The following is a 27,855-nucleotide window of genomic DNA, read 5'->3' as shown; positions in this document are numbered from 1 at the left end:
ATCACAGAATGGACAGCTAGTGGCCATCCCAGTGTTTACAAATATCACAACCTAACCCCAGAGCAAAACAGCCCAGATGGTACCTCATAGACTGCAGAAAAGAGAGAAATTAGTGTCATGGCTTGCTGGGGAAAAAAAAAAGAAGAAAAAAGCAGAACAGATTGGGAAGGCCAAAAAAAAAAAAAAAGAAAAAGAAAAAGAAAAAAGCAGACAAAAGAATAGTAAAGGGGGGGGGGGTTAGGGGGGGGGAGGGGAAGAGAGCAAGAGAAAAGAGGAAATTTCTAGCACAGAATTCTGAGTTTCAGTTTCAGTTTCAGTAGCTCAAGGAGGCGTCACTGCGTTCGGACAAATCCATATACGCTACACCACATCTGCCAAGCAGATGCCTGACCAGCAGCGTAACCCAACGCGTTTAGTCAGGCCTTGAGCAAAAAAAAAAAAAAAAAAAAAAAAGAAGGTGAAGAGATAATAGATAAGCTTACATAAATAAATAAATAAATAATAATTATAATAAAATTTTTAAAAAGATAGTAATAATAATAATAATAATAATAATAAATAAATAAATAAATAAGTAAAACAGAATTCTGAGAAGGCAGGGATGCCATTTATACTGAAAAGATCCCTGGTATTTCACAGGGCTCAAAGGTGAAACCAGCACTCTGCTTCAACTAGTAATTTATAAGAGTTGCATGTGAATTTCTTAAGATAATAAACATCCAGCAAATTTGAGATATCTTTGCCCTCACCAAGTTTTAGAACGTTAGTGTGTGGTTTCAGTTTTGTTTTTTTCACTTTTAGAGCAGAAATATAGCTGCAGACAGTTTCTGAATATATAGATAAAGATGTGAACAGACTGATAGACAGATTGATAAAATAAGATATCACAATGCATCTGCTTATAGCTAGACATCACGAGAACGTTCCTAATACACATTAAACAATGACAACTAAGTTTGTGGCACTTGACACATGAAAAGTAAGGCATAAAAAAAGTTCAGATAAAAGCCATGCATCAGTGATCCAGCCATGTAGTCAACTACAGAACTATCATTATTTGCCTTCTACCGATATTTTGCGTCTACCGATATTTCTATCTGCCCTTGCTCTGCCATTCATTTCGCAAACAAAACAAGTTTTACAGCAATGTAGAAAACAATAAGTCATCATTCATTATTTGGCTGTGCAAATCTCTGGATATCTTCAGAACAGCCTTGTTGCTTTAAAGCACTTCCATGAAACAGATTTGTACACTTTTCAATTCGGTACTGACTGCATCAATGCATGTCAATGTGCATGCATGAGCGTGCACACACAAACACACACACACACAAACGAACAAACACACCCACACACATACACCTTTCATTCTAACTAAATTTACTTAATCACAGTTTCTTTCTATCTTTTCCATGCCACAAAGAGAAAACAAATGTACACAAGTATTAAGTTTGGCATGGCAGAATGCTTACTTTATTCTAAACCACTCCTTTGACCCAATAGTGAAGTAACATCTGACAACAGTGGAAACCCCCCCAAAAAAACCCAGTGCTACAGACCCTGTAGACAGTAACAATAACCAGGAGAGCAATGAGATATCACTGGACATGGAAATAACAAGACTGAAACAAATTATAACAAAACCCTTTCACTGAACAAGTAAACTGAATAAATATTCCATCAAAAGATCATCATAATGAACACGCACAAAAAAGGCTCTTTGATGAAAAGCATATGAACAATATATACTTTTACACTTCTGTGCTTGTGGTGAGTCCTGTCAATGTCTTCAGTGTCGGCAGATTCATGGGGGGCTGTTGTTTGAGGGACATGGTGGCAGTCTCCACTCTGGGAGGGACGCTCACTCAGTCTGGCTCCGCAACTAAGCCATTATTGTTGTTAGTTGGGGGCTTAGTAGGTGGTGTCCTAAGTACGTTGAATCAGAACAGGCACCACTGAACACCACCGAAGTGACTCAGCAGCAGTGCAGTGTCTCCTCTGGTGTGTGGCCTCCTGGCGACCTAACATCGATGGCTCCCTGCGGACTGCCAATGCTGGAACTGTGACGGACGAACCTGGGTGTGGCTGTGTATGGGGGAATCTAAATGAGCGGCGTGGGAGTAATGCCACTGAAACGGTGTAGATGATGGGGCAGCAAAAAAAAAAAAAAAAAAAAAAAAAAAAAATATATGTACTTTTATGTGGATCTATTTGAAGCATGTGAGTATCACATATCACTGATGTTTGGAATTATAGTTAAATGTACACTTATGCAGAATCATGGATATATACACACGCATAAACCAACCAACAGAGTCACAGAAACATATGTTCACATGCACGCATGTGCGATAACACACACATGGTAAATATATAAATATCTCAGTTTCCTATGAAAACACCACTGCACATAGTACATCAATGTAGATGCTGTTCAGCAGGCACCCCCAGTAAGACAGTCTGCAACTAAAAAAAAAACACACAAAAAAAATCATATCAATAGTACCAGGACAAACCAAAGCCCAAAAACAATGCAATGCCCACTGCAATGTGTGCAGAAATTCTGAAAGTTATTTCTGTATCTGGGTTGAATGATAAAATTCATACAGGGGCTATAGTCCAAGGTGGATAGCAAATAAAGAGTTAATCATCTAGTGTGTGCAGCTACACTCGAAACACACTTGGAGGATAGTTTCAGCAAGGCTATTTTCAATCGCCAAAGACGTGGAACAAGCTCCCTGATAACCTCCGTCATTCTGATTCCCTCGCATCTTTTAAATCTCGTCTCAAAACTCACCTTTTCCCTCAGCAATAAGTTCAATTGTGGCAGGTCCACTTCCTTTGCGTTAGCTGTGCTTGACTATGTGTGTATACATATGTATGTGTACATGCATGTATATGGATGTGTATTGTGTGTGTGTGTTTATGTAAGTTTGTGCCTGCCTATGTGTGCGTATGTGTAAGGGTAGCTGTTAGATACACATGTATGTTAAAATGTATGTATGCAGTGTGTGTGTGTGTGTGTGCGTGTGCGTGTGTGTGTGTGTGTAGTCACATTTTGGTGTGTGTATGTAACATAGATATGATGTTTTATGTTAACAAAAGTGTTTTTGTAAAGCACCTAGAGCAGATTTCTGGATAGTGTGCTATATAAGTATCCATTATTATTATTATTATTGGATCTTGTTGCATGGCCATACCAGTATAGCTTTCTTGCCCGAAACTGATGCCAGTAGATCTTCATAAGGTTCAATGTGCTGCATGATGGTTTGGTACACTTTACGACTGGTAATGAGATCAGTGTATCTGATGTTTAGTATCTCACGATAACACCTCATTTCCATGGCTTGAAAACCTCTTGACATGACTCAAGCTACAGTGCTCAGAGAGGATTAAGCAATGTGTGTAACAAAGAGTTATTATCTCTAGAGCATGTAACTGAGGCACAGAGTTGCAACTATTACTGCATACGGCATACATAGTGTGGAGAGAACATACAAAGTTTTGGTACTGGAAGATTTATAGCATGCCTGCAGAAAGACGCAAATGCACGACAGATTGCTACCATGTCTACAGGGAGTAGTAAATAGGGATACATTTATTACATTGGCTGTAAGTATAGAATTGGCTGTAAGTATAGAATGTGACAAGTATAGAAATCAAAATGGTCATTAAAAGGTCTAGGACTAAGTAGATACAAATTCAGTCCTACATCTACAGTGTGTAGCAGGTATCCTGGCAGTCTGTCATCTTTGTTGATGAAATCTTTGTGCCTGTCAGTCTTCTTTGGTGTGGACTAACATATAACTGTGGAGTCCAAGTTTGGATCTGCATGGGTGTCTGGACTCACTGGGCATTGATGCTGCTGCCTTCCTCCTCTCATGGGCCTCGGCAATGATGCTGTGGTGATTCTGTGATTCTTCTCGAAACTACTGAGTGCATGTCAGCTGGAGTGACCTTCTCCACAGTCTTCGGGGTTTTTTTTGTTGGTTTTTGTTTGGGGTGGGGGGTGGGGTGGGGATAGCGGTTGGGGCGGGGGCTGCAGAAGGGTGGGGTGAGGGGGGGGATACCAGCATGTGCAATACTGACCACTACACAGGTACAGAGTCAATACTGGATCCATCAGCCATGCTTGTTAACTTTTACCAACACCTGTGTGACCAACACAAATGTAAGATAATGAAACAAATCCAATGACACAACAGATGCTGCTCTTTTCTGCTTGCTAAAAAAAAAAAACTGTTGAAAGTTTCAGATCGTAGGAAATGATGAATGATTATTCAACGTCACAGTCAGAAACAGTCCTATAATTTTGTTGTTGTTGTTGTATAATGTTGTTCTATTAATATGGAATAATAATGTTAAAAAACAAAAAAACAAAAAACTGTTGACCTCCTACACAACATTTCTGTCACATGATCATGGTTTCTTTTTCCACTCACACTACAACCAGCACAAACTACAAAAGCAACCACACCCACATCTACACAAACACAGAGTCTTTCTATTTCTCTCTCTCTATAGGCCATGCCTAAAAACATAATCCTGGAATTAAAAAAAAAAAAAAAGAATTTGAGTTCCAAGTTCTCTGACCTCCTTTTTGTCACGCTTGGCACTCTTTCGGCGTGGACACATGCTTCTGCCGTTTCCGCATTTGGCGCTGCGAGCGCCAGACCTTGATGGAGTTGTCGTCGCTAACGGTGACCAGCATCTCCTGGTCTCGGGGGTTAAAGGCCACGCTGTTGACGACGTCGTTGTGTGGGAAGCAGTGCAGGTGCACACCGTAGTGGCGGTCCCACATGTAGCCACGCCGATCTTCCGCCCCGCTGAAACCAACATCTGGGGCCTACAGAACTGCTGCTGTTATTCGCTTTTTCTTTCCTTTTCTTTTTTTTTTTTTTTTTCACTCCTTGACTGCCTCTTCCATTCAATTTACGGAGCTCTCGGATCCTTCTGTGACGTGTGTGTCTCTCTTAGATTAACCCCTCGAGTGCCCCAGGACAGAAATATCCATCCCCTACCTGTGTGCAAAAATGTGTCCCAGCATGTTAATTTCTATCCCCTTCCTGTGTGCAAAAATGTGCCCCAGGACAGAAATTTCCACCCCCTTCCTGTGTGCAAAAATGTGGCCCAGGACAGAAATTTCCACCCCCTTCCTGTGTGCAAAAATGTGCCCCAGAACAGAAATTTCCACCCCTTCCTGTGTGCAAAAATGTGCCCCAGAACAGAAATTTCCACCTCCTTCCTGTGTGCAAAAATGTGGCCCAGGACAGAAATTTCCACCCCCTTCCTGTGTGCAAAAATGTGCCCCAGGACAGAAATTTCCATCCCCTTCCTGTGTGCAAAAATGTGCCCCAGGACAGAAATTTCCACCCCCTTCCTGTGTGCAAAAATGTGGCCCAGGATGGAAATTTCCATCTGCCTCATTGTAGGAATTTTCCTATCGCAAAATGATTAAATTCTTGTGAAATTGTCTTAATAAGATAGTGTGTTCGTTTTCCTTTCAGAAAATTATATGCTACATATATATACTTTCTTTTAGTAGTCTGCAAGATTTTTTTTATTTTTTTAATAACTATCACCCTCCACGACCAAAACAAACAATCAGGAATATTACATGCCACATTATGAGTAACATCTAACCTATAACAACAATATGAAGAATAACTAAAATTCAAAGAACAATTAAGCAACTGGTGTTTAGTGTACCAGTCCAAGCACACGTCTGACATGTCAGACAGACAGATAAACTGGCTAACTGACAGACAGACAGACAGACAGACTCGCTCACGCCACCTACCTGGCAACATACTGCGCACTGACGTCCAGGAAGAGGAAGAAACATTCGTTGTTGGGCGTGAAGGCCTTGTGGGAGCTCATGACCTTGCCGACCTCCTGAAAGGTCACCAGGTCAATGACGTGGATGTCAATCTCCTGAGCGATAGGCGGGGGCTCCAGCACTGACTCGATGAAATAATTCGGTGGCCACTGCCGGCTGTTCACGTAGAGATACCTGGCAGGAACGGGAAGTTTCAGTTTCTCAAGGTGACACCACTGCTTTCAGACAAAGTCATACATGCTACAGCCACTTATCTTCCTACCGATTTGCTAGCAAACGGGTAAATAAAAGGTACACCGGAACAAACTAAGACACTTCCTCAAAAAAGGAAGTTCCAGGCGTGTCCTTATTTATACCGATCATTTGACACACACACACGGCAGCAATGACACAAGAAATGTGCAAACACAAATTAGCTTTTAAGTTTTATTCAAGACTGGCACAGCCTTTTAACTCACTCAGTATGGCCAGTCCTCTCTTCTCCTCTACACAGACCCCTCGGATGTCCAGTGGGTGTCTCAATCAATGACCCAACCTTTAGCTTCCGTCGTCAGAATTGTGGTTTTCTTTGTCAACATTCACCTCTTCAGTATAAGAACCTTCCGCTTGCAATATTTTGATGGTGGTAATTGGGGTGAAACGCTGTTAACGTCTTCTCTTTCGCTGTTCGTATGGAGAGAGTTAATCCTGAATATGCTAAACAGAATACACGGACAATACAGAGCACACACATCACTGCCTCGATGGGAGTTTTGACCCAGGGACACTGTCATGCCAATTCTGTTTTCTTTTGACTCAAGACAGCATCCATCCATTCCCCCCTCCTCCCCACACCCTCACTGACCAAGACTGGGGGCAGTGGCATGCTCATGACATGACCTTTGACAAACAGTGTCCAACCAGTCCACTCTTTCCCCCCATCCATTCCCCCTCCTCCCCACACCCTCACTGACCAAGACAGGGGGCAGTGGCATGCCCATGACATGACCTTTGACAAACAGCGTCCATCCAGTCCACTCTTTTCCCCCCACACCCTCACTGACCAAGACTGGGGGCAGTGGCATGCCCATGACATGACCTTTGACAAACAGCGTCCATCCAGTCCACTCTTTTCCCCCCCTCCATTCCCCCTCCTCCCCACACCCTCAGTGACCAAGACAGGGGGCAGTGGCATGCCCATGACATGACCTTTGACAAACAGCGTCCATCCAGTCCACTCTTCTCCCCCCACACTTACCGCTGACCAACGAACTGAAGAGAGCGCCACGTCCACAATGTTCCCTTTGACCAGGGCTTCCAATATCACATAAAACATGCGTCCCTGATGTTTCAAAAATAAAATGGATGCTCTGCACATTCACAGAGCAGGTCCCTGATACGTTCTAGATATTCTTAGAACTCATGAACAAACCAAAAGAATGAAAATCATACAGCAGAGCTTCAATCTGATGCTGGAATCATCTGCTATGAAGAAGAGTTGTATTCCTCATTGTGACCTCAGTTTCGATACCCCTTCCGTGCTTGTGTTGAGTCTTGTCAAAGTCTTCAGTGTTGGCAGATTCACGGGGAAGAGGGGTGGGGGTGGGGGCTGTCGTTGTAGGAGATGCTCAATCAGTCAAGCTCCATGACCAAGCCATCATTCACTGTCATCAGTAGGGGGGTTAAAAGGTGGTGCTCTTAGTATATTCTTCTTCTTCTTCTGCGTTCGTGGGCTGCAACTCCCACGTTCACTCGTATGCACACGAGTTGGCTTTTACGTGTATGACCGTTTTTACCCCGCCATGTAGGCAGCCATACTCCCGTTTTCGGGGTGTGCATGCTGGGTATGTTCTTGTTTCCATAACCCACCGAATGCTGACATGGATTACAGGATCTTTAAGGTGCATATTTGATCTTCTGCTTGCATATACACACGAAGGGGGTTCAGGCACTAGCAGGCCTGCACATATGTTGACCTGGGAGATTGGAAAAATCTCCACCCTTTACCCACCAGGTGCCATCACGGTGATTCGAACCCGGGACCCTCAGATTGACAGTCCAACGCTTTAACCACTCGGCTATTGCGCCCGTCACACTCTTAGTATATTAAATCAGAACACATGCAGAACATCACCAAAGTGACTTAGCAGCAGTGCCGTGTCTCCTCTGTGTGGAAAGCCGACGCTGGAACTGCGATAGATGAACCTGGGTGCGGCCTTTTACAGGCGACTCAAAATGACCAGCGTGGGAGCAATGCTACTGAAACTGTGCTGATGATGGATGATAGGGCAGCAAAAAAACAAGAAAAGAAACAAAATGAAGAGCTGTTTGCCTCCATCACTTCTTGGCCCAGAAAACCTACACAGTAATGACCAGGAGGTATGCCTGCCTGCCTGCCTTCCTGTGTGTGTGTGTGTGTGTGTGTGTGTGTGTGTGTGCGCGTGCGCGCGCGCGTGTGTGTAGCAATGCAGATTCAACTGGAATATGCAGCATTACAGAGACCCTCTAAAGGTAGTCTAAACATCCCACAGAATTACAGTGAGTCCCTGGCACCACAAAGATTTCAACTTGTCCATCAGAGGACCTGTCTTGTCACAGATCTGACCCACCCATCCCCCTCCCCACATCCCTCACCCACCCACGCCCCAGTGGCCACTCACCGATGGTAAGGGGAGAGAAACTCAGAAAGCCATGACTTTAACAAGACTATCCATTCCCTCCCCCCCACACTAACCAATGATCTTTTACCTCTCCCCAACACCACACCCCTAGCCACTCCCATTCACCGATGACCAAGGGAGAGAGCCGTGCCCATGATGTGCCTTTTGATCTCTTCCCACCCCCCCACCCCCTCCTCTCCTCCCCCACTCATAGATGACCCGGGGAGAAGGCCATGCCCACCCCACGATGTGCCCTTTGACCCCTCCCCAACTCCCCTCCTCTCCCCACTCACAGATGATCCAGGGAGAGGGCCATGCCCACTAAGTGCCCTTTGACCCCTCCCCAAGCCCCACCCCCTCCCCTACCCAGCCCCACTTACCGATGATCCGGGGACAGAGCCATGCCGACGATGTGCCCCTTGAGGTTGACGGTGTGGTCCACCTGCGTGGGGGGCAGGTTCATGCCCTGCAGGTTCTCCTCCACGTTGGGCAGCAGCACCCGGTCCTCGTCCTCTTCCTCCTCCTCCACCCCTACCCCTTCCTCACATCCACCCTCCCCCTCCTCCGCCCCCTTCCTCCTCCTCCTCCTCCTCCGCTCCGCCTCCTCCTTCCCCACAATGTCCTGCAGCAGGATCCGCTTAAAGCCCACCAGGTGTGGCGTGTAGGTCTCGTCGCCCATGGTGAAGATCAGCAGCTTTTCCGTCTTCAGCGCGCCGCGGCGGTGGTGGGGGTGGCGGTGGTGGTGGTGGGTGAGGTGGGGGGAGGAGCAGAGGCGGGGGATGTCGGAGCTGTGTCTCTGCGGCTGGGGAGGGAGGGGGAGGGGGCTGCGCCCGCCTGCAGTGGATGGCGTCTCCACGCTCAGGGAGGAGGAGGTGAGCGAGCGCACGTTGCCCCCCGGGGAGCAGGAGAAGGAAGAGTCCGAGTCGCAGAAGAAGCCCCCACCCCCTGCCTCGCCGCCCGCAGACTCCATAGCTTCCAGCTCGTGCTCGGAGGCAGAGCGCTGTGAGTCGTTGTTCTCCGTGCAGCAGTAGGCGAAGGGGTAGCAGGCCTTGGCAGATGATGATGACGACGACGACGACGATGATGGAAGGTCAGAGGTCTTCGTTCCTTTGAGTCTGACACACACCTGTACGTCCCCTCCTCCGCTGCTGCTGTGCCAACCATTTTTGATCGGTGGTTGTTTATCGTCAGCGCTTCCACTCACCGCAACGAAACGACCGACATCTGCTCTCTGGCTGAACGCGACCTTCCGCCCTTCTGTTGGCACCTGCGACCTCACGCCCCCCTCCATCACTTGACACAAATCCCCGTTCACTCTATCACAGCCACTCACGTGCGCAGCGTCTGAGTGAAGAGCTGCACCGGCCTCAGTCCTTCCTCCTTGCGACAACCCTCCGTCCCCCCTGTGGTGGTGTACAGCCTGTGCGCAGCTATTGTTTCTGTTCTCCTCCTCACCGTCAGTCACCATGTCCCCAGCGTCTCCGTTTTCATCCGTGGTTGAGAACACCTCCTCCTCCTCCTCCTCCGTCTCCATCACCGCTTCCCTTCTGGAGAGGTCTTCTTCTGAGGACGGGGAGTTGTTGCTGCTGAGCACTGGCACATCGGCCACCATGACCGTGCGTATGGAGCTGGCGCTGACGTTGGAGAATCGGTACAGGTTCATCATCACAGACTCTCTCTCGGACTCCACCTCCTGAGACGCCTGTCACGACAGTAAGTCAACACAGTTAAAAAAAAAAAGAAAAAAAGAAATGAAATATATAAATAAATAAAAGGTTAAAGGTCCCATAGCCTTATATGGCCATCATATCCGCTGTGTCTCTAGGGCTTGGCGCAGGAAGGCGGGGCCCAATCCTCTCCTTCTGCTGTTTTAGCATTACCCAACGGAAGCCAGGCAGGAAGGCAGGGCCCATTTCTCTCCTGCTGTTTTAGCCTTACCCAACAGAAGCCAGGCAGGAAGGCAGGGCCCATTTCTCTCCTGCTGTTTCAGCATTACCCAATGGAAGCCAGGCAGGAAGGCGGGGCCCAATCCTCTCCTCCTGCTGTTTTAGCCTTACCCAACGGAAGCCAGGCAGGAAGGCAGGGCCCATTTCTCTCCTGCTGTTTTAGCCTTACCCAACGGAAGCCAGGTATCCATTCACACCTGGGTGGAGTAAGGAGGAACTGGGATAAAGAGCCTTTCTCAAGGACACAACACCATGCCAAAACAGGACATCCAACACTGATGAGTAATAATAATAATAATAATAATAATAATGGTATTTATATAGCGCTGAATCTTGTGCAGAGACAAATCAAAGCGCTTTTGCACCAGTCATTCACACGCATGCATAACTCTAAAACTGGAGAAACTGAAGACAAGGAAGAGGCAGGGAAGGGGGGCTATTTTGGGAAGAGGTGGGTTTTACGGCCAGACTTGAAAGAACTGAGTGTGGAGACTTGATGAAGCAAAAGAGGAAGTTCATTCCAACTGCAAGGTCCAGAGACAGAGAAAGAACGGTCATGAACACTGGATCACAAGTCCAACACCGAATCGATTCTACCACGCTGCCTCCTATCAAACAAGCAGGAAGACAAGAGGCTGGGATTTTTTTTTCTATTGCTATTCTGCTCGTTTTTTGGGGGGTGGGGTTTTTTTTTGCTTTGTTTTGTTTTGTTTTTAAGAATATACAGTTTACCTTTGTTTCAAAAAGAAAATTTTCTATCTAAAATTACGTTTAAGTAACATACTTACCGTGACCCACTAGTGCAGACTCCGGCAGGGGTCTGACATTCCTGTCCTGTGCAAGCTACTATCCGCCTATACAGAGAAAACGAAAGTAGCTACGGCTGATAACCTCCCCGAAGTAGGTAACCTCCCCTTTGCCCCCCTGACTAGCGCCCTCTTTTTCCGGCAGAAAAAACAAGTTTTCCAGGAACTTATCAAGTGGTAAACATTTTCACCATGGATGTCGTACTGCAGGATATCACAAGCCTGATGACTCCCCAGTGGAAAAAATAATAGCCATCGCTCACTGGTAAACTCCGCCATGGCCGGTCCCAAGCCTGGATGAGAAAGGAGGAGGGTTGGGCGTGGGGCTAGCAACCCCACCCCGTAAAGAACAAAGCTTGCTACAGAAACGCCAACAACAGACCAAAAGATTACTGCCCTGGGAGAGGAAGGGTCCTCACCAAGAGGATGTATGACACCGTGTGGTGAAAGCCGTGAGTCTACGGAAGCCACAAGGCCGACCCCCCTTTTAAGGAAAACGAAAAAGAGGAAGGCCAAGAAACACCTGGCGACGTGACCTTGAGGCAGAAACCAAGAGGATGGGATATACCTGGAGACAGCTGGAGAGAATAGCCCAGGACAGAGGACTCTGGCGGACTGTTGTCGGCGGCCTATGCTCCAGGGGGAGTGATGGGCCTAAGTAAGTAAGTAAGATCAAGTGGTTAACATATTCACCATGGATGTCGTACTGCAGGATGTCACAAGCCTGATGACTCCCCAGTGGAAAAATAATAGCCATCGCTCACTGTCGGTCACATTGCACCGAGTCAAGAATTTCTGTAAACTCTTCCAACTAATCCCAATCACTTGAGGCTGCATTACACACAAAACAAGTTACACAAATGAACACACACACACACACACACACACACACACACACACACACAAAATGTTCAAATCTCACTGACACTTGCAAACAACATAAACAATAAACCACACACATCATCCAAATCAAAAACACGCTAAATACATTCAAAAGATAATAACTCCAAATATACGTAAACAAACAAACAAACAACAATTTGTAAGCTGCAGGGTAGTTCAAATTTCAGGCAAAAAAAGGGACCCAGCACTGAAACCTAGGTGTCGGTGATATCCATATTTTTGTGATTTCCAAGAAGAAAGGACACACACACACACAAATAAAGCTCATGTGAACAAATGATACACAGGAACAGAGCACCACATACATATATTTTCCCTTCAGACAATGTGCTTTACTTGCGGAGGGGGAGGCTTCCGCTTTGCTCGATGAATCACAAGTTACAGATCACGTGCATCAGAACCCTCTGATCAGAATAAGAGAAAATAATGTTTCTTAATTCTTTCTGTTTTTATATTAAGAATACTAGTTATTACCTGCAGTGTGTGGATGTATGTATGAAATGGTGTATGTGATATTTTTTACATTTGTATCTTTGTAATATTCATAAAAGCTGTTGTTGACTTTTACAGTTATGGTCCCCATGTTGTTTACTTGTCTATGTTGTGATAATGCACCTGACCAAATTTCTCCAGTTGGAGATAATAAAGTTATTCTTATCTTATTTCTCCAGTTGGAGATAATAAAGTTATTCTTATCTTAACTTTTTATCTTCTTCATTCACAGGCTATGACTCCCACATTCACTATAAACATGAGTAGGCTTTTATGTGCATGACCATTTTAACCCCCACCATGTCGGCAGTCATACTCCGCTTTCAGGGGACAGTGGGGTACGGGGGTACATGCCTTGTATGTTCTTTTTTCTATAAAGACACCGAACGTTGACATAGATTACAAGACCTTTAACATGTGTATTTGATCTTTTACAATGGGTATATACACACACACAAGGAGTTCAGGCACTAGCAGGTCTGCATATCTGTCGACCTGGGAGACTGGAAAAATCTCCACCCTTTACCCACCAGACACCGTGACTCGAACCCAGGTCCAACAATTTAACTACTCAGCTGTTGTACCTTTCAGAAAAACGTATGAACTGCTGCAACACAGAAGCGTTGAAAATGAACAAACACTATTCTCCGCATAGGCAGGTAGTAGTTTGCACAGGACAGGAATCAGGCCCCTGCCGGAGTCTGCACTAGTGGGTCACAGTTAAATATGTGTAGTTAAATTACAATCTAAAAAAATAAAAAATTTTTAGAATCAAACAACAGAGTAAGGCTGTCATTTACTGTTACACCATGGAATCAGATATTACACTCACACACACAACACATACACACAGAGGATCACACACACACACACAAATATATGCACACACACACACACACACACACACACACATACACACACACACACACACACAAACACTCACACACACACATATATCACAAATACCCTGTTGAGCCAGAGAGCGGAGGTGGACTGCAGATGACCGTTCCAGTACAGAGAGCCAGAAAACAGATGCTGGTTGTTGTACCAACAGCCAAACACATCGTAGGGCTTGTTAGTCACTCGACACTGCACTGTGAACTCTACACACACACACACACACACACACACACAGACACACACACACACACACCACCAAATGAGTGGGTAGACCAAGCAGCTAGAAGAGCAGCACGTAATTTCGAAGGCGCAATACAACTTGACATCCAGTTAGATCTACATGAATACATTAGTTGTATAGAAAATGTATCTAGAAATCGATTTAAGAAATTACTTATAGATTCAAATAATCAAAATTACCAGTGTTGTGTAAACACAAAGAATGCAGCTAATCCCAAACATTTTCTAAATTTGACACCAGCAGCACATTCAAGACAAATTACACGTCTAATGTACAGAGTTCGTTTCAATGCCTTTTGTACAAAATTTTCTAAAAATATAAAATGTATATGTGGTAAGCAAATAACTGTAAGTCATCTACTCATTCATTGTCCAAACATAAGACATTTAATTCCTAAAGATGTAGTTGGTGACTTTTCTTCCAATATTTCATTAGCCACTGAAAAGATATTGAATGATTATTCATTGCTTAGAATGTTTTCGGAAATTTTAAACTCCAGTCCAGTTGGTATCCTCCTTTGATGTGTTATAATTAATGTTGTTATTTATATTTACATTGTTGTAGGTTAATACTTGTTGATATGCATATACATATTCTCCTTCCCATGACACCTCATTCAATACACACCACAATCTCTTTAGACCTTTTTCTTATAATATACTTTTCCTCTGATACATAACATGAATACTTTTTTTTACACTAATATTCACATGCATTCCCTTTCCTTTATCCACTTCTTTACTCCTTTCCGTCTAAAAACACTTATAGTGAATAGACGTTAAACTGAAGATAAAACACACCACCATGAGGAGCGATGGCCTGGTGGTGAAACACCCACCCAGGAAGACAGAATGTGATTAACTACAAGCTTTCTTTTCCAATAATGCAGAAGTGGTATACTCATGCTCCTTATTATTATTATATTATAATGCCACCACTCGCTTTCGCCTTACCCTAGACACCATTACTGTACTAGTTGACACAATTGATGCTGTTGCTATGTTACAACTGGTCCAGGCTATTTATTATTAATGTCATCTTAAATCATCATGGTTACTACAATCATTAAGATGTAAACATTGATTGATTGAACGACTGGACGTAAACATTGATTGATTGAACGACTGGACAAATCTTCCTTTTTTTTTTTTTTTTTTTTTTGTTGATGATGTTGTTACAGATTTGTTTTGCCTTGTTTAGTCTATCTTGTTTTGTTTTGTTTTATCTCGCTCTCTGTAGTGGAAGATGCTACTGTTCGTTTTATATTGTTTGATTCATACTGTATTGTATACATGTTTTTGGAAAATTAAAAAAAAAAGGTTAAAAAAAAAAGAAGAAGAAAGGAAAAAAAAAAAAAAAAAGAAGAAAGAATCTGAACGCACAGGATCAAATCCCACACTCTACAGTATTCCCTCCCCCTCCACTGCCTGGTGATCTGGACACTAGTCATTCGGATAAAATGATAAACCAAGGTCTTCTGAGTAGTATGCACTTAACTCTCTCCATACGAACGGCGAAAGAGACGACGTTAACAGCGTTTCACCCCAGCTGCCATCATCAAAATATAGCAAGCGGAAGGCTCTTATACTGAAGAGGTGAATGTTGACAAAGAATACCACAATTCTGACGACGGAAGCTAAAGGTTGGGTCAATCAGACACCCACTCGACATCCGAGGGGTCTGTGTAGAGAAGAGAGGACTGGCCGTACTGAGTGAGTTAATGCATGTGAAAGAACCCATGGCAACAAAAGAGTTGTCCCTGACAAAATTCTGTAGAAAAATCCACTTTGATAGAAAAATAAAATATGAAAAAAGAAAAAAAACCCAGGACAAAAATGGGTGGCACTCTCATTGTAGTGACACACTCTCCCAGGAGGGATCAGCCTGTATTTGAAAAGGGATCATCACCACATACCAGTCAAAATCAAAGACAGCAATATTTTCAGGCGATGACAGCTTACAGATGAGGATCATTCCTAGTGCTTTGTACCAGTTAAATCAAAGACAAGCAATAACAGCTTACACTTACAGCAAAAGGGTCATCGTCACATACCAGTTAACTCAAAGACAGCAATTCCTCCACATGATAACATAGTTAACAGCTTACAGAAAAAGGACTACCGTAAAGTTCGGTCTATTGAGCGCACTGGTATATAAGCCGCACCCACTAAATTTTGGAAAAAATTGAACTTTATACATACATAAGCCGCACCGGTTTATAAGCCGCACTTATTTCCGGTACTGGAACACATACTGATACTACAGAAAAGCTGTCGATACTGTAGGTTATGAAATAAACACAAGCGGGAACAACACAAAGAAAAGCAAGTGAAAATATAATAAACACAACGAAAATAAGATCCATAATTTAGGGATAGTCACATTTATTCAACGTCATCCTGCTCACTGAATCCACTAAAATCTTCATCTTCAGTGTCCGAGTTGAAGAGAACCAGCACAGCTTCCTCCACCATCTTGTCACCTAGTTCAGCCTCGCTTTCACTTCATGAACATGAAGGTGGAGGTCGCTGCTGGTTCATCGCTTGCACTGTCGTCTGCTAGGTCGATCGCCTTCAATTTGAAGGCTGCATCATAGGCATAACGTCGCGTTTTTGGCATGATGAGGGTGTACGCTTGAGCAGAGTAGAACTGAATGCTGATCTAAAGGCTTTAATGTGTGCGGATTTGATTTATAAAATGTGAACAGTTAGCACACTATCCTGAAGGTCATCCAAAAATTCATGGACAGAAATCATGATTTTGGTGAGTTGAAAGGCAGCTAAGAATAGACGAGAACGTGACACTCCTGGGATCGTTAAAATCCGCAAATAAGCCTCATCATTGTATAAGCCGCAGAGGTTGAAGCTGGGGTAAAAAATCGTGGCTTATAGACCAAACTTTACAGTATCACCACATACCAGTTAAATTAAAGACTGCAATTTCCCCAGGTCATAACAGCTCACAGAAAAAGGGCCATCACCACATACCCGTTAAATCAAAGAAAACAGTTTCTTCAGGTGATAACAGCTTACAGAAAAAGGACTATCACCACGAACCAGTTAAATCAAAGACAGCAATTTCTCCAGACATGGTCATGTTCCCGTGAAACACGCCAGAAACTAGCAGCAAGGTGTCGGTCTTGTTGAACTGGGAGAACTGCGAGTAACGCCAGTTGAACTCCTCTGTCATGTTGGCAGAGAACCGCAGGGTGCTGGGACTTTCAGAGTTCCACACCTGAAACATATTGATCAACACACACCTGAAATATACTGATCAATACACACCTGAATCATATTGATCAACACACACCTGAAACATATTGATCAACACATACCTGAAAATTACTGATCAACACACACCTGAAACACAGTTCAACAAACACCTGAATCATATTGATCAACACACAAGTGAAACATGTTGATCAACACATGCACATGAATGCATAGATAGAGGTTCAGCTGAACTTGCAAAAGCATACAAGCATGTATGTTCACACACAAACACCAGCACACACACACACACACACACACACACACACACACACGTATACATACCACTCAGTGTCTAAAATCACCTCAGTTAATTGACAATTCACTGATAACCAACCAACACACGCACAATTATTTCAGATCTGCACCCGATTCCTACCTTGACCAATGCATAAACTGACTCCATCATACAATAACCAACCCTCTAGCAAACTATACTGTGCTATGTAAACATATCTTTTTCCTCATCTTCTTCTCCCTCGACTCTGTGAAGAGTCACTGGGGCGCTGCAGAGAAGAACTGTTCACCAGACTCCTCCAGGTCTGTCAGTCATGTGTGTCAAAGCCTGGGTCTCCGCAAATGCTTTTCCTGTCCATGGTGTCAGCCTATCGTTTTGTCTAAAGAGATGTAAAAATGCCGGACTCCAAAAACCTCTCTCACCAAGATCTTCCCATCCTTGGAGCAGGTGGCAAACATGTCTCCGTTGTGGGAGAAGCTGACATGGAGCACCTGATCACGGTGCTTCTGCAGCTCCTCACACAACACCGCAGGCGTCTCGTCTTTCAACCGCCGGTACTCTGACCGCCATGAAGTGGCCCCCGGGCGCCTGGAAACTGAAGCTGGAATCTGGGAGGCGGAAAAAATATCAAAATATTAGTGCTTCTGATAAGTTAAAAATCTTGTGGGGTCCACTCCCAGGGACTTTATTACGTGGGTACCAAACTACTTTCAGAAGGGTCAGTGCCTAATGCATATATTCTAATCAAATCTGCACTGCTACACAAATCAAATTATCAGTCATCAAATCATGTTTATAATAATAATAATAATAATGGATATTTATATAGCACACTATCCAGAAATCTGCTCTAGGTGCTTTACAAAAATGCTTTTGTTAACATAAAACATCATATCTATGTTACATACACACACCAAAATGTGACTACACACACACACACACACACACACACACGCACGCACACACACACACACAAACACACACGCACACACACACACACACACACACACACACACACGCTGCAGGCCAGAAGACTGGACTGCTACATACAAAGGCAGGCATACCTTGTCATGATCATCTGGGTTTATGGGCCAAGAAGTGGCAAAGGGAATTAACTCTTCTTTGAAGCAGTCCATCATCATGACAAGACAGATTCTCCAATTGTGTGTTTGTTTATGACAATTTTTTTTAATATCCCAAGGACCCACTGAATAAACACACAATGAATGCTTACCTTTTCAAAGCATCAAGGATGCATATGTATGCGTTATCGTAAACCCTGGCATAAACACACTACACTTTTTTTCTTTTCTTTTTTTTTGTACATATCAATGTCTATCAGTGTGTCCACACACACACGTACAGCTACATGCACACAAAAACAAGTACGCTCTTGCAGACTTATAAACACAACCAAACACATGTTACACACATCCACCCATACAACTACTTCATGTACACTTCTTCTTCTTCTTCTGCGTTCACTCGTATGCACACGAGTGGGCTTTTACATGTAAGGCCGTTTTTTTACCCCGCCATGTAGGCAGTCATACTCCGTTTTCGGGGGTGTGCATGCTGGGTATGTTCTTGTTTCCATAACCCACCGAACGCTGACATGGATTACAGGATCTTTAACGTATTCTGCTTGCATATACACACGAAGGGGGTTCAGGCACTAGCAGGTCTGCACATATGTTGACCTGGGAGATGGTAAAAATCTCCACCCTTTACCCACCAGGCGCCGTCACCGTGATTCGAACCCGGGACCCTCAGACTGACAGTCCATCGCTTTAACCACTCGGCTATTGCGCCCGTCACTTCATGTACACAAATCTACAAACATGCATTCAACTGTGTGGCCTCAGTCTTCCTATTTAAGCACAAAGCAATTCAACTCTGAGCAGGAGCAGGACACAGACTGAAAAATCCCACAACGATTTCTGCCTCTCACAGGTTTCAAACCCGCATCCTCTAAGCTGTCAGTCTGCAGCAGTTGAACTTGTGAACTATCTGACCTTGGCAAGTGACAAGTTCAGTATTAAGATAACTTGGCTGATGACTGACCCCCCCCCCCCCCCCCACCCCCAAATATGTATGATACACACACTGACATATATTTGTCAAAGATCTATCAACCCTTTCACTTCCCAGACTATTTGTGATTTTTGAAAAATAATTACCAACCTCTAAGACAAAACACAAAAATTAAGATTATGCTGAAAAGTGTGTTATATGTATAAGTATATGGTTTCTTGAAGGAAAAAGAATGGAGAATATAATGAGAAAACTCCCCAATCAGGGGAACATAACTCAGTTTTTTTTCAGAAAAAAAGAAAAATACACAAAACATTTTGGGGAAAAAATAGAAGAAAATTCAAGTTTGTATATATCATTGATGGAAATGGTGCTAGAATTAAGAATATTAGCAAATGTATTAGACACAAAAACAAAGAGCAATTATGTTGTTTCCTCCACAATCATGTTGTTTTAAACAAAAACACTATACATAAACACTCACATACACCCGCACACACACCCTCCCACCCAAACACCCACAAACACTACCACACAACATTACAAAACCAAACCTCACTGTAAACAATATTTCAGCTTGAAGCTGTCATCTGAAGGGTTTCATAATAAATGAAAACTCCAAAATGAAGGTTTCAAGTGATGGGCGCAATAGCTGAGTGGTTAAAGCGTTGGACTGTCAATCTGAGGGTCCCGGGTTCGAATCACGGTGACGGCGCCTGGTGGGTAAAGGGTGGAGATTTTTACGATCTCCCAGGTCAACATATGTGCAGACCTGCTAGTGCCTGAACCCCCTTCGTGTGTATATGCAAGCAGAAGATCAAATACGCATGTTAAAGATCCTGTAATCCATGTCAGCGATCAGTGGGTTATGGAAACAAGAACATACCCAGCATGCACACCCCCGAAAACGGAGTATGGCTGCCTACATGGCGGGGCAAAAACGGTCATACACGTAAAAGCCCACTCGTGTGCATACGAGTGAACGCTGAAGAAGAAGGAGGTTTCAAGCTAAAATATTGGGGTTTTTCAATACCCACTTCTAATATGACCTCACCCCCTTCATGTTGATGCACCTTGTAGCATATAATCATCACCAGGATAACCAGAATCATTTCAGTTGATCAACAACAACACTACTTTCGTTTTCTATTAAGTTTTCAAACAAAATTCTAGCCACATCATCTACACCATACATCCTGGCAGGCATGTTGACACGCTCAACAGCTTCTCGCTTCACAATATGCAAAACAAAAACAAAAAAACGCATCGGTTCATCATCTCATCTGAAAGACTAGCATCCAGAACATCATTCAAGGTCTGGTGGAGAGGGAGAAAATACTGGCGACTGTACCAGGATTCGAACATGTGCACTCAGATTCTCTCGCTTCGTAGGCAGACACGTTAACTTTAGGACATCACTCCACTATATTATATATATATCCGCCATCGGAAGTGAAACGCTTAACCCTGTCAGTGCTAATCCGGTCTAAGGTTCAGTGACAACTATTTGCCAAGGGATTTTTGGTTACAGAGGGGAAAAATTCATTATAAAACAACAACAAAAAACAACTACCAGCATGCAAACATCTGAAAGAAAGTATTATATCCTATAATTTTCTGACAGGAAAATAAACACATTATCCAAAAATGACATTTGCTCTCTAATCTAGTGATTTTATGATAGGAAAATTATTGCAATGATGTGGATGGATATTTCTCTCCTGGGACACTTTTTTGCACATCAGAAGGGGACAGAAATTCCTATCCTCGGGCACTCAAGAGGTTAACGCTTACCTTATAACGTTTCCGAAAAACTTTTTTCCACAGCAACTCATCCCTTGTGACGCGAGCGAATCGAGAACATGTTTGTGCCAGGGTGCCCAGATCCTCAGCAGTGAGGAGAAAGAAGATTTCCAACAGCAGTGAGTCTGGCAAATCTGTCAGTACCACTGTGCGTCGTCTTGAGCTCTGCTCACCCATTTTGTTGGAGATGGTCTTGACTGCTGAAACAACATCTAGGTCTCAAATGTCGTATCGCGCTGTGATAAATATAATACATGTTAATTAATCATATAAATTCACTTATTTACTAATTTTGTCTGAGTCTACAGCTGAGGAGATGAAACTAGAATAAAACCAAACATCACAAATGGTCCAAACCCTTCTGAGAGATTTAACTGGCTTACAGTTATTGTATCTAAGTTCTTGTTTTATCATCATTAAAGATATCATCTTTGTATTTTTTGTAACATCTTTTTAGTTACAGTGCGGCGTTATTCATAATGATAAAGGCATGTTTGTAACAGGATTATACTGTTTCATAACTGCACGTTTTCCTTCACATACCTCAACCTGCGCACACATACGAACATGATGTGTATTGTGTGTTTGCAATCAATATACATTTCTATGTGTTTGGCATGTTGCATAATATTTATAAATGCATGTCACTTTGTGTGTGTGTGCGTGTTATTTTATTTTTATTTCAAATGCCATATTGTGCACAAGCATGTTTATTTGTATGAGGGCATGGTGTTAAAGAAGCTTTCACCATATCCATTCTACCTTCAATAAAACATGTCACTGTCTCTCTGTATATTTTGTTTCTACTTTTCTTGAAAATCTAAACTCAAAGAAATGCTTTGCAGACCACATTTCTACTGCAATTCCCACTCAAAATGTGTGTGAATGCCGTACTTATATATATATATATATATATATATATATATATGTGTGTGTGTGTGTGTGTGTGTGTGTGTGTGTGTGTGTGTGTGTGTGTGTGTGTGTCTGTTTGTGTAAATGTAGAATACCATAAGTTTGGATTATAAATCATGACTAGGTGTACATTAAGTACAGCCACATAGTTCTATTTTTCATTTTTTTCTTGATTGTTACAGCTGTTTTAACTTACAACCTATAAGATGGTATGACAATAACATCATGTTCAGAAATTATGTTTAACTTATTTATTTCATACAATGCAAACGAGTGTGTTAAATCAACTTCTAACTCAGTAGCTGTCACAAATTTAAAGTTTGTTCAGTTTCCTTTCGTAAATGTATGAGTTACTGTTATATATACTTTCTTGCAATAGTTCGCATGCCAGGTGTGTAATTTTTCAAGACATTCTGGGCGTTATTCCTTCCTTCCTTCCGTAAAGTGATCACAGTCAATACCTGACTATTCCATCACTGACTAAAAGGGATAGTGATGATATCAGTATGATAGTCTATTAGTATTACTTTTTTGAATCAGTACTCTCTGGATGAGGATGGACTGAGAATCAGATCAGTTCCAAAGATTTTTATTTGTCTGTCTGCCTGTTTGTGTTGCTTCATTTTCTATTTTGGCCTTCACTTTCTTGTGTATCTCGAATGTATGTCTGCAAAGTTTTCATTCCAGTGACTTGAGGTGACAGTAAATGTTTCACTTCATTCATGATACAAATCATAAGTGATGCGTTACGTCTCCTGGGATGTAAGAGCAGAATACAACTACCTCAAACAACGAGTATCTTGTTGCGCAAACATACCTTTTCCTTATGAATAATCGTCTGCCTGTGTTGCCAAATCCGGTGTTGATCTTCAACAAGGAAAGACAATTCTCAATCCCAAAGCTGGGTTCTTTTCCTGCAAAGGAAGTGCGTTTGCAGTTTTCCGCGTGTCTTTTCACAGAAATTTTATATTTAATTTCTTCTTCGGGGGGGCGGGGCGTTTTCAGAATGTAGCGACGGACGGCTGCACCCTCCCTTGGGAGAGCACTGGCAGCCCGAATTTCACACACAAAGGAATCTGTTATGACAAAAACTTGAAGAGTAATAAAATACAATACTGTGACAATACAATACAATACAATACACTCATCACCAGCCCGGCATCCCTTGGCAACTGAACGGCCCCTATAACCCACTGCCTCCGTCTCAACAATTGATCAGGTCAGTACTGCACTGCGGCACCATCTTCAGTCAGCACTAAGCTACCACGACTATACCCCCACCACCACTGACTGCCATCGCCATCATTATCATTATCATCATCATTATCATCATCATAATCACCGTCTGCAACAGCTACTTACAACAACTGACTGGACACTTACGACTTTCGAAATGAATTTAGATATAATTTCATATTTCTGGCTTTTATGTGTGTGGGACGGGGAGGGGGGGGGGAGGGGGGGCGAGGGGGAGGCGAGGGGGGAGGAGCGGGGTGCCTAATTCCTTCTCGATTGGATCCTCTTTTTTTCTCCCACTTTTTATTTTCTTTCTTTCCGAGTTTCTTTTTAATAATTTATCATTATCAAATCATTTATATTTACTGCTTATTATCATTTAGGCTTAGGCCCAACACTCGGCTTATATCACAGACTGACATAAGTTTACATTTGGGCCAACAGCAAAGTGAGAGCTGTATTATCAATGGTTTTTCCAGTCAATGGGAAACCATTTACAGCTTAATCTTTTGTGAAGGACTATGACAGTCTCAAACTAGGAGGCAAAATTGCACTGGCTCTTTGTGCTGCAGCCTTGTGGGCTAGTTGGCCTTTGGGAACCATCCCAACGCCGACTGTCCTAAAACCCTCTTGGCCGAGAGAGTGGGGATGTACTTGGGCAAGACACTCTCCACTATAATCAAATTCTAGCCCAAATAGTCAGAACAGCAGTTGCCTCCTCTGCTGTTCTGATGATCATAGTCGAAGTGGCGTTCAGCTGTCCACAAAGGCGCCAAATCCTGTGAGGCCAACAGAATCGCTGCAGCAGAGCAACGCAGACAGGCCAGGAAAAGCAGTGCCAGCAAGTCCCCGACAGCCGGCCGCCACCATCCCCTGTCCACACTGCGTCAGAACCTTCCGGGCGCAGATTGGCCTGATCAGTCATCTGCGCACCCACAGAGCCCAACCCACCCACCCCCAGGATGACTAGATGGTCCTCGTCGATCCCGATGGACGAACCACAGTCGGACACGACTATCGTATCATTTAGGATATATATATATATATATATATATATATATATATATATATATATATATATATATATATATATATATATTTCTTTCTTTTTTTGTGGGGCCTCTATCCAGCCTCCTCTATCTTCAAAGTTTTCAGTCCCACCTCTTTTTCTTTTTCTTTTTTTTTCTTTTTTCTTTTTTTCTCGAAATGAAGTCTTCACACATACCCACCTTTACTGGAACAGCTTTTGCTCACTTTTTCCAATCATTGTTTGGCGCGGCACTATATAGTCAGTTGCTCCAGGGCGTCTTGCAGCATGCGATCCTATCCTACCCCTCCCCCGGCCTATCCTACTCCTCCCCTAAACCACCCCCTCTACCCCGCCCCTCCCCTCCATCCCTATCCTACCCCTCCCCAAATCCTACCCCTCCATTTCCTACTATCCTACTCCTTCCTTAACCTCCTACCCCCCTCCCCTACACCTACCCCACTCCCCTTACCTCCTATACTACCCCTCCCTTTCCTGGTATCCTACTCCCTCCGCTAACCCACCCCCTCTACCCTGCCCCTCCATCCGAAACTTACCCTCCCCCTTTACCCCTCCATCTGTCTTACCCTTCCCCTACTCCTATCCCACTCCACTAACCCCCTATCCTACTCCTCCCCTTCCTACCCCCTTCCCCTACCCCTGTCCCACTCCACTAACCCCCTGTCCTACTCCTCCCCTAACTTCCTACCCCCTTCCCCTACCCCTGTCCCACTCCACTAACCCCCTGTCCTACTCCTCCCCTAACTTCCTACCCCCTTCCCCTACCCCTGTCCCACTCCACTAACCCCCTGTCCTACTCCTCCCCTAACTTCCTACCCCCTTCCCCTACCCTGTCGCACACCACTAACCCCCTATCCTACTCCTCCCCTAACTTCCTACCCCCCTTCCCCTACCCCTACCCCACACCACTAACCCCCTATCCTACTCCTCCCATAACTTCCTACCCCCCTCCCCTACCCCTGTCCCACACCACTAACCCCCTGTCCTACTCCTCCCCTAACTTCCTACCCCCCTCCCCTACCCCTGTCCCACTCCACTAACCCCCTGTCCTACTCCTCCCCTAACTTCCTACCCCCCTCCCCTACCCCTGTCCCACACCACTAACCCCCTGTCCTACTCCTCCCCTAACTTCCTACCCCCTTCCCCTACCCTGTCCCACTCCACTAAGCCCCTATCCTACTCCTCCCCTTTCTACCCCTTCCCCTACCCTGTCCCACACCACTAAGCCCCTATCCTACTCCTCCCCTAACTTCCTACCCCCTTCCCCTACCCCTGTCCCACTCCCCTAACCCCCTATCCTACTCCTCCCCTTCCTACCCCCTTCCCCTACCCTGTCCCACTCCACTAAGCCCCTATCCTACTCCTCCCCTTTCTACCCCTTCCCCTACCCTGTCCCACACCACTAAGCCCCTATCCTACTCCTTCCCTAACTTCCTACCCCCTTCCCCTACCCCTGTCCCACTCCACTGACCCCCTATCCTACTCCTCCCCTTCCTACCCCCTTCCCTACCCCTGTCCCACTCCACTGACCCCCTATCCCTCCCCCCCTATCCTACCTATCCACTGCACCCCCCCCACACCCACCCCCTCCCCCACACCCCCACCACCAATACACGTAAACAGTTTATGTTGATAATCACTTTGAGAGAACGGGGGCGGATAATATTTTCCATCATCAACATTATTAATTTTGTTCCTATTCCGTTTTAATGCCTACTATAACGAAGTGTCACATCATTTTTATACAGTAAGACAATAATTATCAGCTGCTCTGAATATAAAAAGAAACATGTAGCTTTGTGCACATTAAAGAGATTATGCTCTGCTTTTTCTTCCTTTTCTTTTTTTTTTTTTTTCATGTTAGCATGGAAGATAATTTTAACGTCAAACCCTATTCTCTCACTGTGATTATTAGCATAAACTGCTTACGTTATTAGTGTGTGTGTGTGTGTGTGTGTGTGTGTGTGTGTGTGTGTGTGTGTGTGTGTGTGTGTGTGCGCGTGTGTGTGTTTGTGTGTGTGTGTGCGTGCAGGTGTGTATGTATGTGTGTGTGTGTGTGTGTGAGTGTGTGTGTGCGCGTGCGTGCGCACGTGTGTGTGTGTGTGTGTATTTGTGCGTGCGTGTGTGCGTGTGTACGTGCGTGTGTTTGTGTGTGTGTGTGCGTGCAGGTGTGTATGTATGTGTGTGTGTGTGTGTGTGTGTGTGTGTGCGTGCGTGCGCACGTGTTTTTGTGTGTGTGTGTGTGTGTGTGTGTGCGTGCGTGTGTGCGTGCGTGTGTTTGTGTGTGTGTGTGTGTGCGTGCAGGTGTGTATGTATGTGTGTGCGTGCGTGCGTGCGTGCGTGCGCACGTGTGTGTGTGTGTGTGTGTGTGTGCACGTGTGTGTGTGTGTGTGTGCACGTGTGTGTGTGTGTGTGTGTGTGTGTGTGCACGTGTGTGTGTGTGTGTGTGGTCAAGGAAGGGAAGATGGGAGTGGTGTGTCGGCTGGTGCGGAGAACTCCTTTCAAAAAGCTTTGAGATCTCGCGAATCTTTCTTTTTAACCAAGACGATTAGCTTACAAATTCCTTTCGCTCAATCTCCACGTCATTCTGGGTTTTGTTTGTTGTTTTGTTTGTTTGTTTGTTTGTTTATTTGTTTGTTGTTTTTTTCCGGGAGGTGACAGCGTTGTCTCAATTTTTTTCGTGTGTTTATTATATTATGACTCGGGTCGTGAAAGGGAAAAATGAACAGTCGCCGACAGGCGCAATAGCCAAGTGGTTAGAGCGTTGGACTTTTAATCTGAGCCCGGGTTCCGTCGTTGTTGTCTACTGTGACTATTTATTGTACTCATGGGTTGCCATCTAAACATTTTAAGCCTTTTATGTATACATGTTGATCGACTGTGATTTCCGTGTATTGTTTATGTGTTTTACACCACAAATAAATTTCTCGTGTTGAGATAATAAAGTATTCTGTAATCTGTAATCTGGTTTGACTTGTAACCATTTCAGTTTCGTTTTCCATTTTGTAAAGTTTTACAAATACTTTCTCCAAAGCCTGACATGCCGGTCAACATATTTTTCAAACTATTTGGAGCAGCATTTTGGATGAGGATTATCCTTACCAACTGCCGTGGCGAAGTGGTTAGCGTCGCGGGCTGACGGCTAGGGGGACGCGAGTTCGATTCCAAGCGGGGAGGTTTTTTTTTTTTTTTTTTTTTTTTTTTGCTTTTTTTTCCCCCGGCCCCCAGCTGGCTCCTACCCAGAGCTGAGTGTGTTATATCAGTGTGGCTTTAAGTGGCACACAAGAGTTTCATCCACTAACCGTCTGGCTCCGCGACTAAGTCACTATTGTGGTCAGTAGGTGGCTTAGTAGGTGGCGTCCTCAGTACATTAAAATCAGAACAGGCACTACTGAACACCGTGACCACCGCAGTAAAGTAGCAGCAGTGCAGGGTCTCCTCTGGTGTGTGGCCACCTGGCGACCTAACATCAATGGTTCCCCGTGGACTGCCGACGCTGGGACTGTGACAGATGAAACCGGGTGTGGCAGTGTATGGGCGACCAGGTAA

General features: G+C 44.2%; 1 protein-coding gene across 2 annotated transcripts; it reads right to left on the bottom strand.

The window, feature by feature from the left end:
• Positions 1-300: 300 nt before the first annotated feature.
• Positions 301-22,888, bottom strand: LOC143275948 (F-box/WD repeat-containing protein 5-like). 2 transcript variants are annotated; one of them, XM_076580294.1, is made up of 9 exons: positions 22,840-22,888; positions 21,102-21,310; positions 17,696-17,881; positions 16,823-17,000; positions 13,592-13,728; positions 8,859-10,180; positions 5,801-6,013; positions 4,594-4,826; positions 301-2,129 (listed from the first exon to the last, which is right to left on the bottom strand). In XM_076580294.1, exons 2-8 carry the CDS (start codon positions 21,285-21,287, stop codon positions 4,604-4,606), a joined length of 2,445 nt encoding a protein of 814 aa, XP_076436409.1. In that variant the 5' UTR covers positions 21,288-21,310; positions 22,840-22,888; the 3' UTR covers positions 301-2,129; positions 4,594-4,603. The 2 variants fall into 2 exon arrangements, with proteins under 2 accessions (XP_076436409.1, XP_076436408.1); XM_076580293.1 differs by lacking the exon at positions 301-2,129 and having other exon boundaries at positions 4,069-4,826.
• Between the last annotated feature and the right edge of the window lie 4,967 nt (positions 22,889-27,855).

The sequence above is a fragment of the Babylonia areolata genome, chromosome 31 (genome assembly GCF_041734735.1).
Source record: "Babylonia areolata isolate BAREFJ2019XMU chromosome 31, ASM4173473v1, whole genome shotgun sequence".
Taxonomy (NCBI): Eukaryota; Metazoa; Mollusca; class Gastropoda; order Neogastropoda; family Buccinidae; genus Babylonia; species Babylonia areolata.
This window is presented reverse-complemented; position numbering and strand designations above follow the sequence as displayed.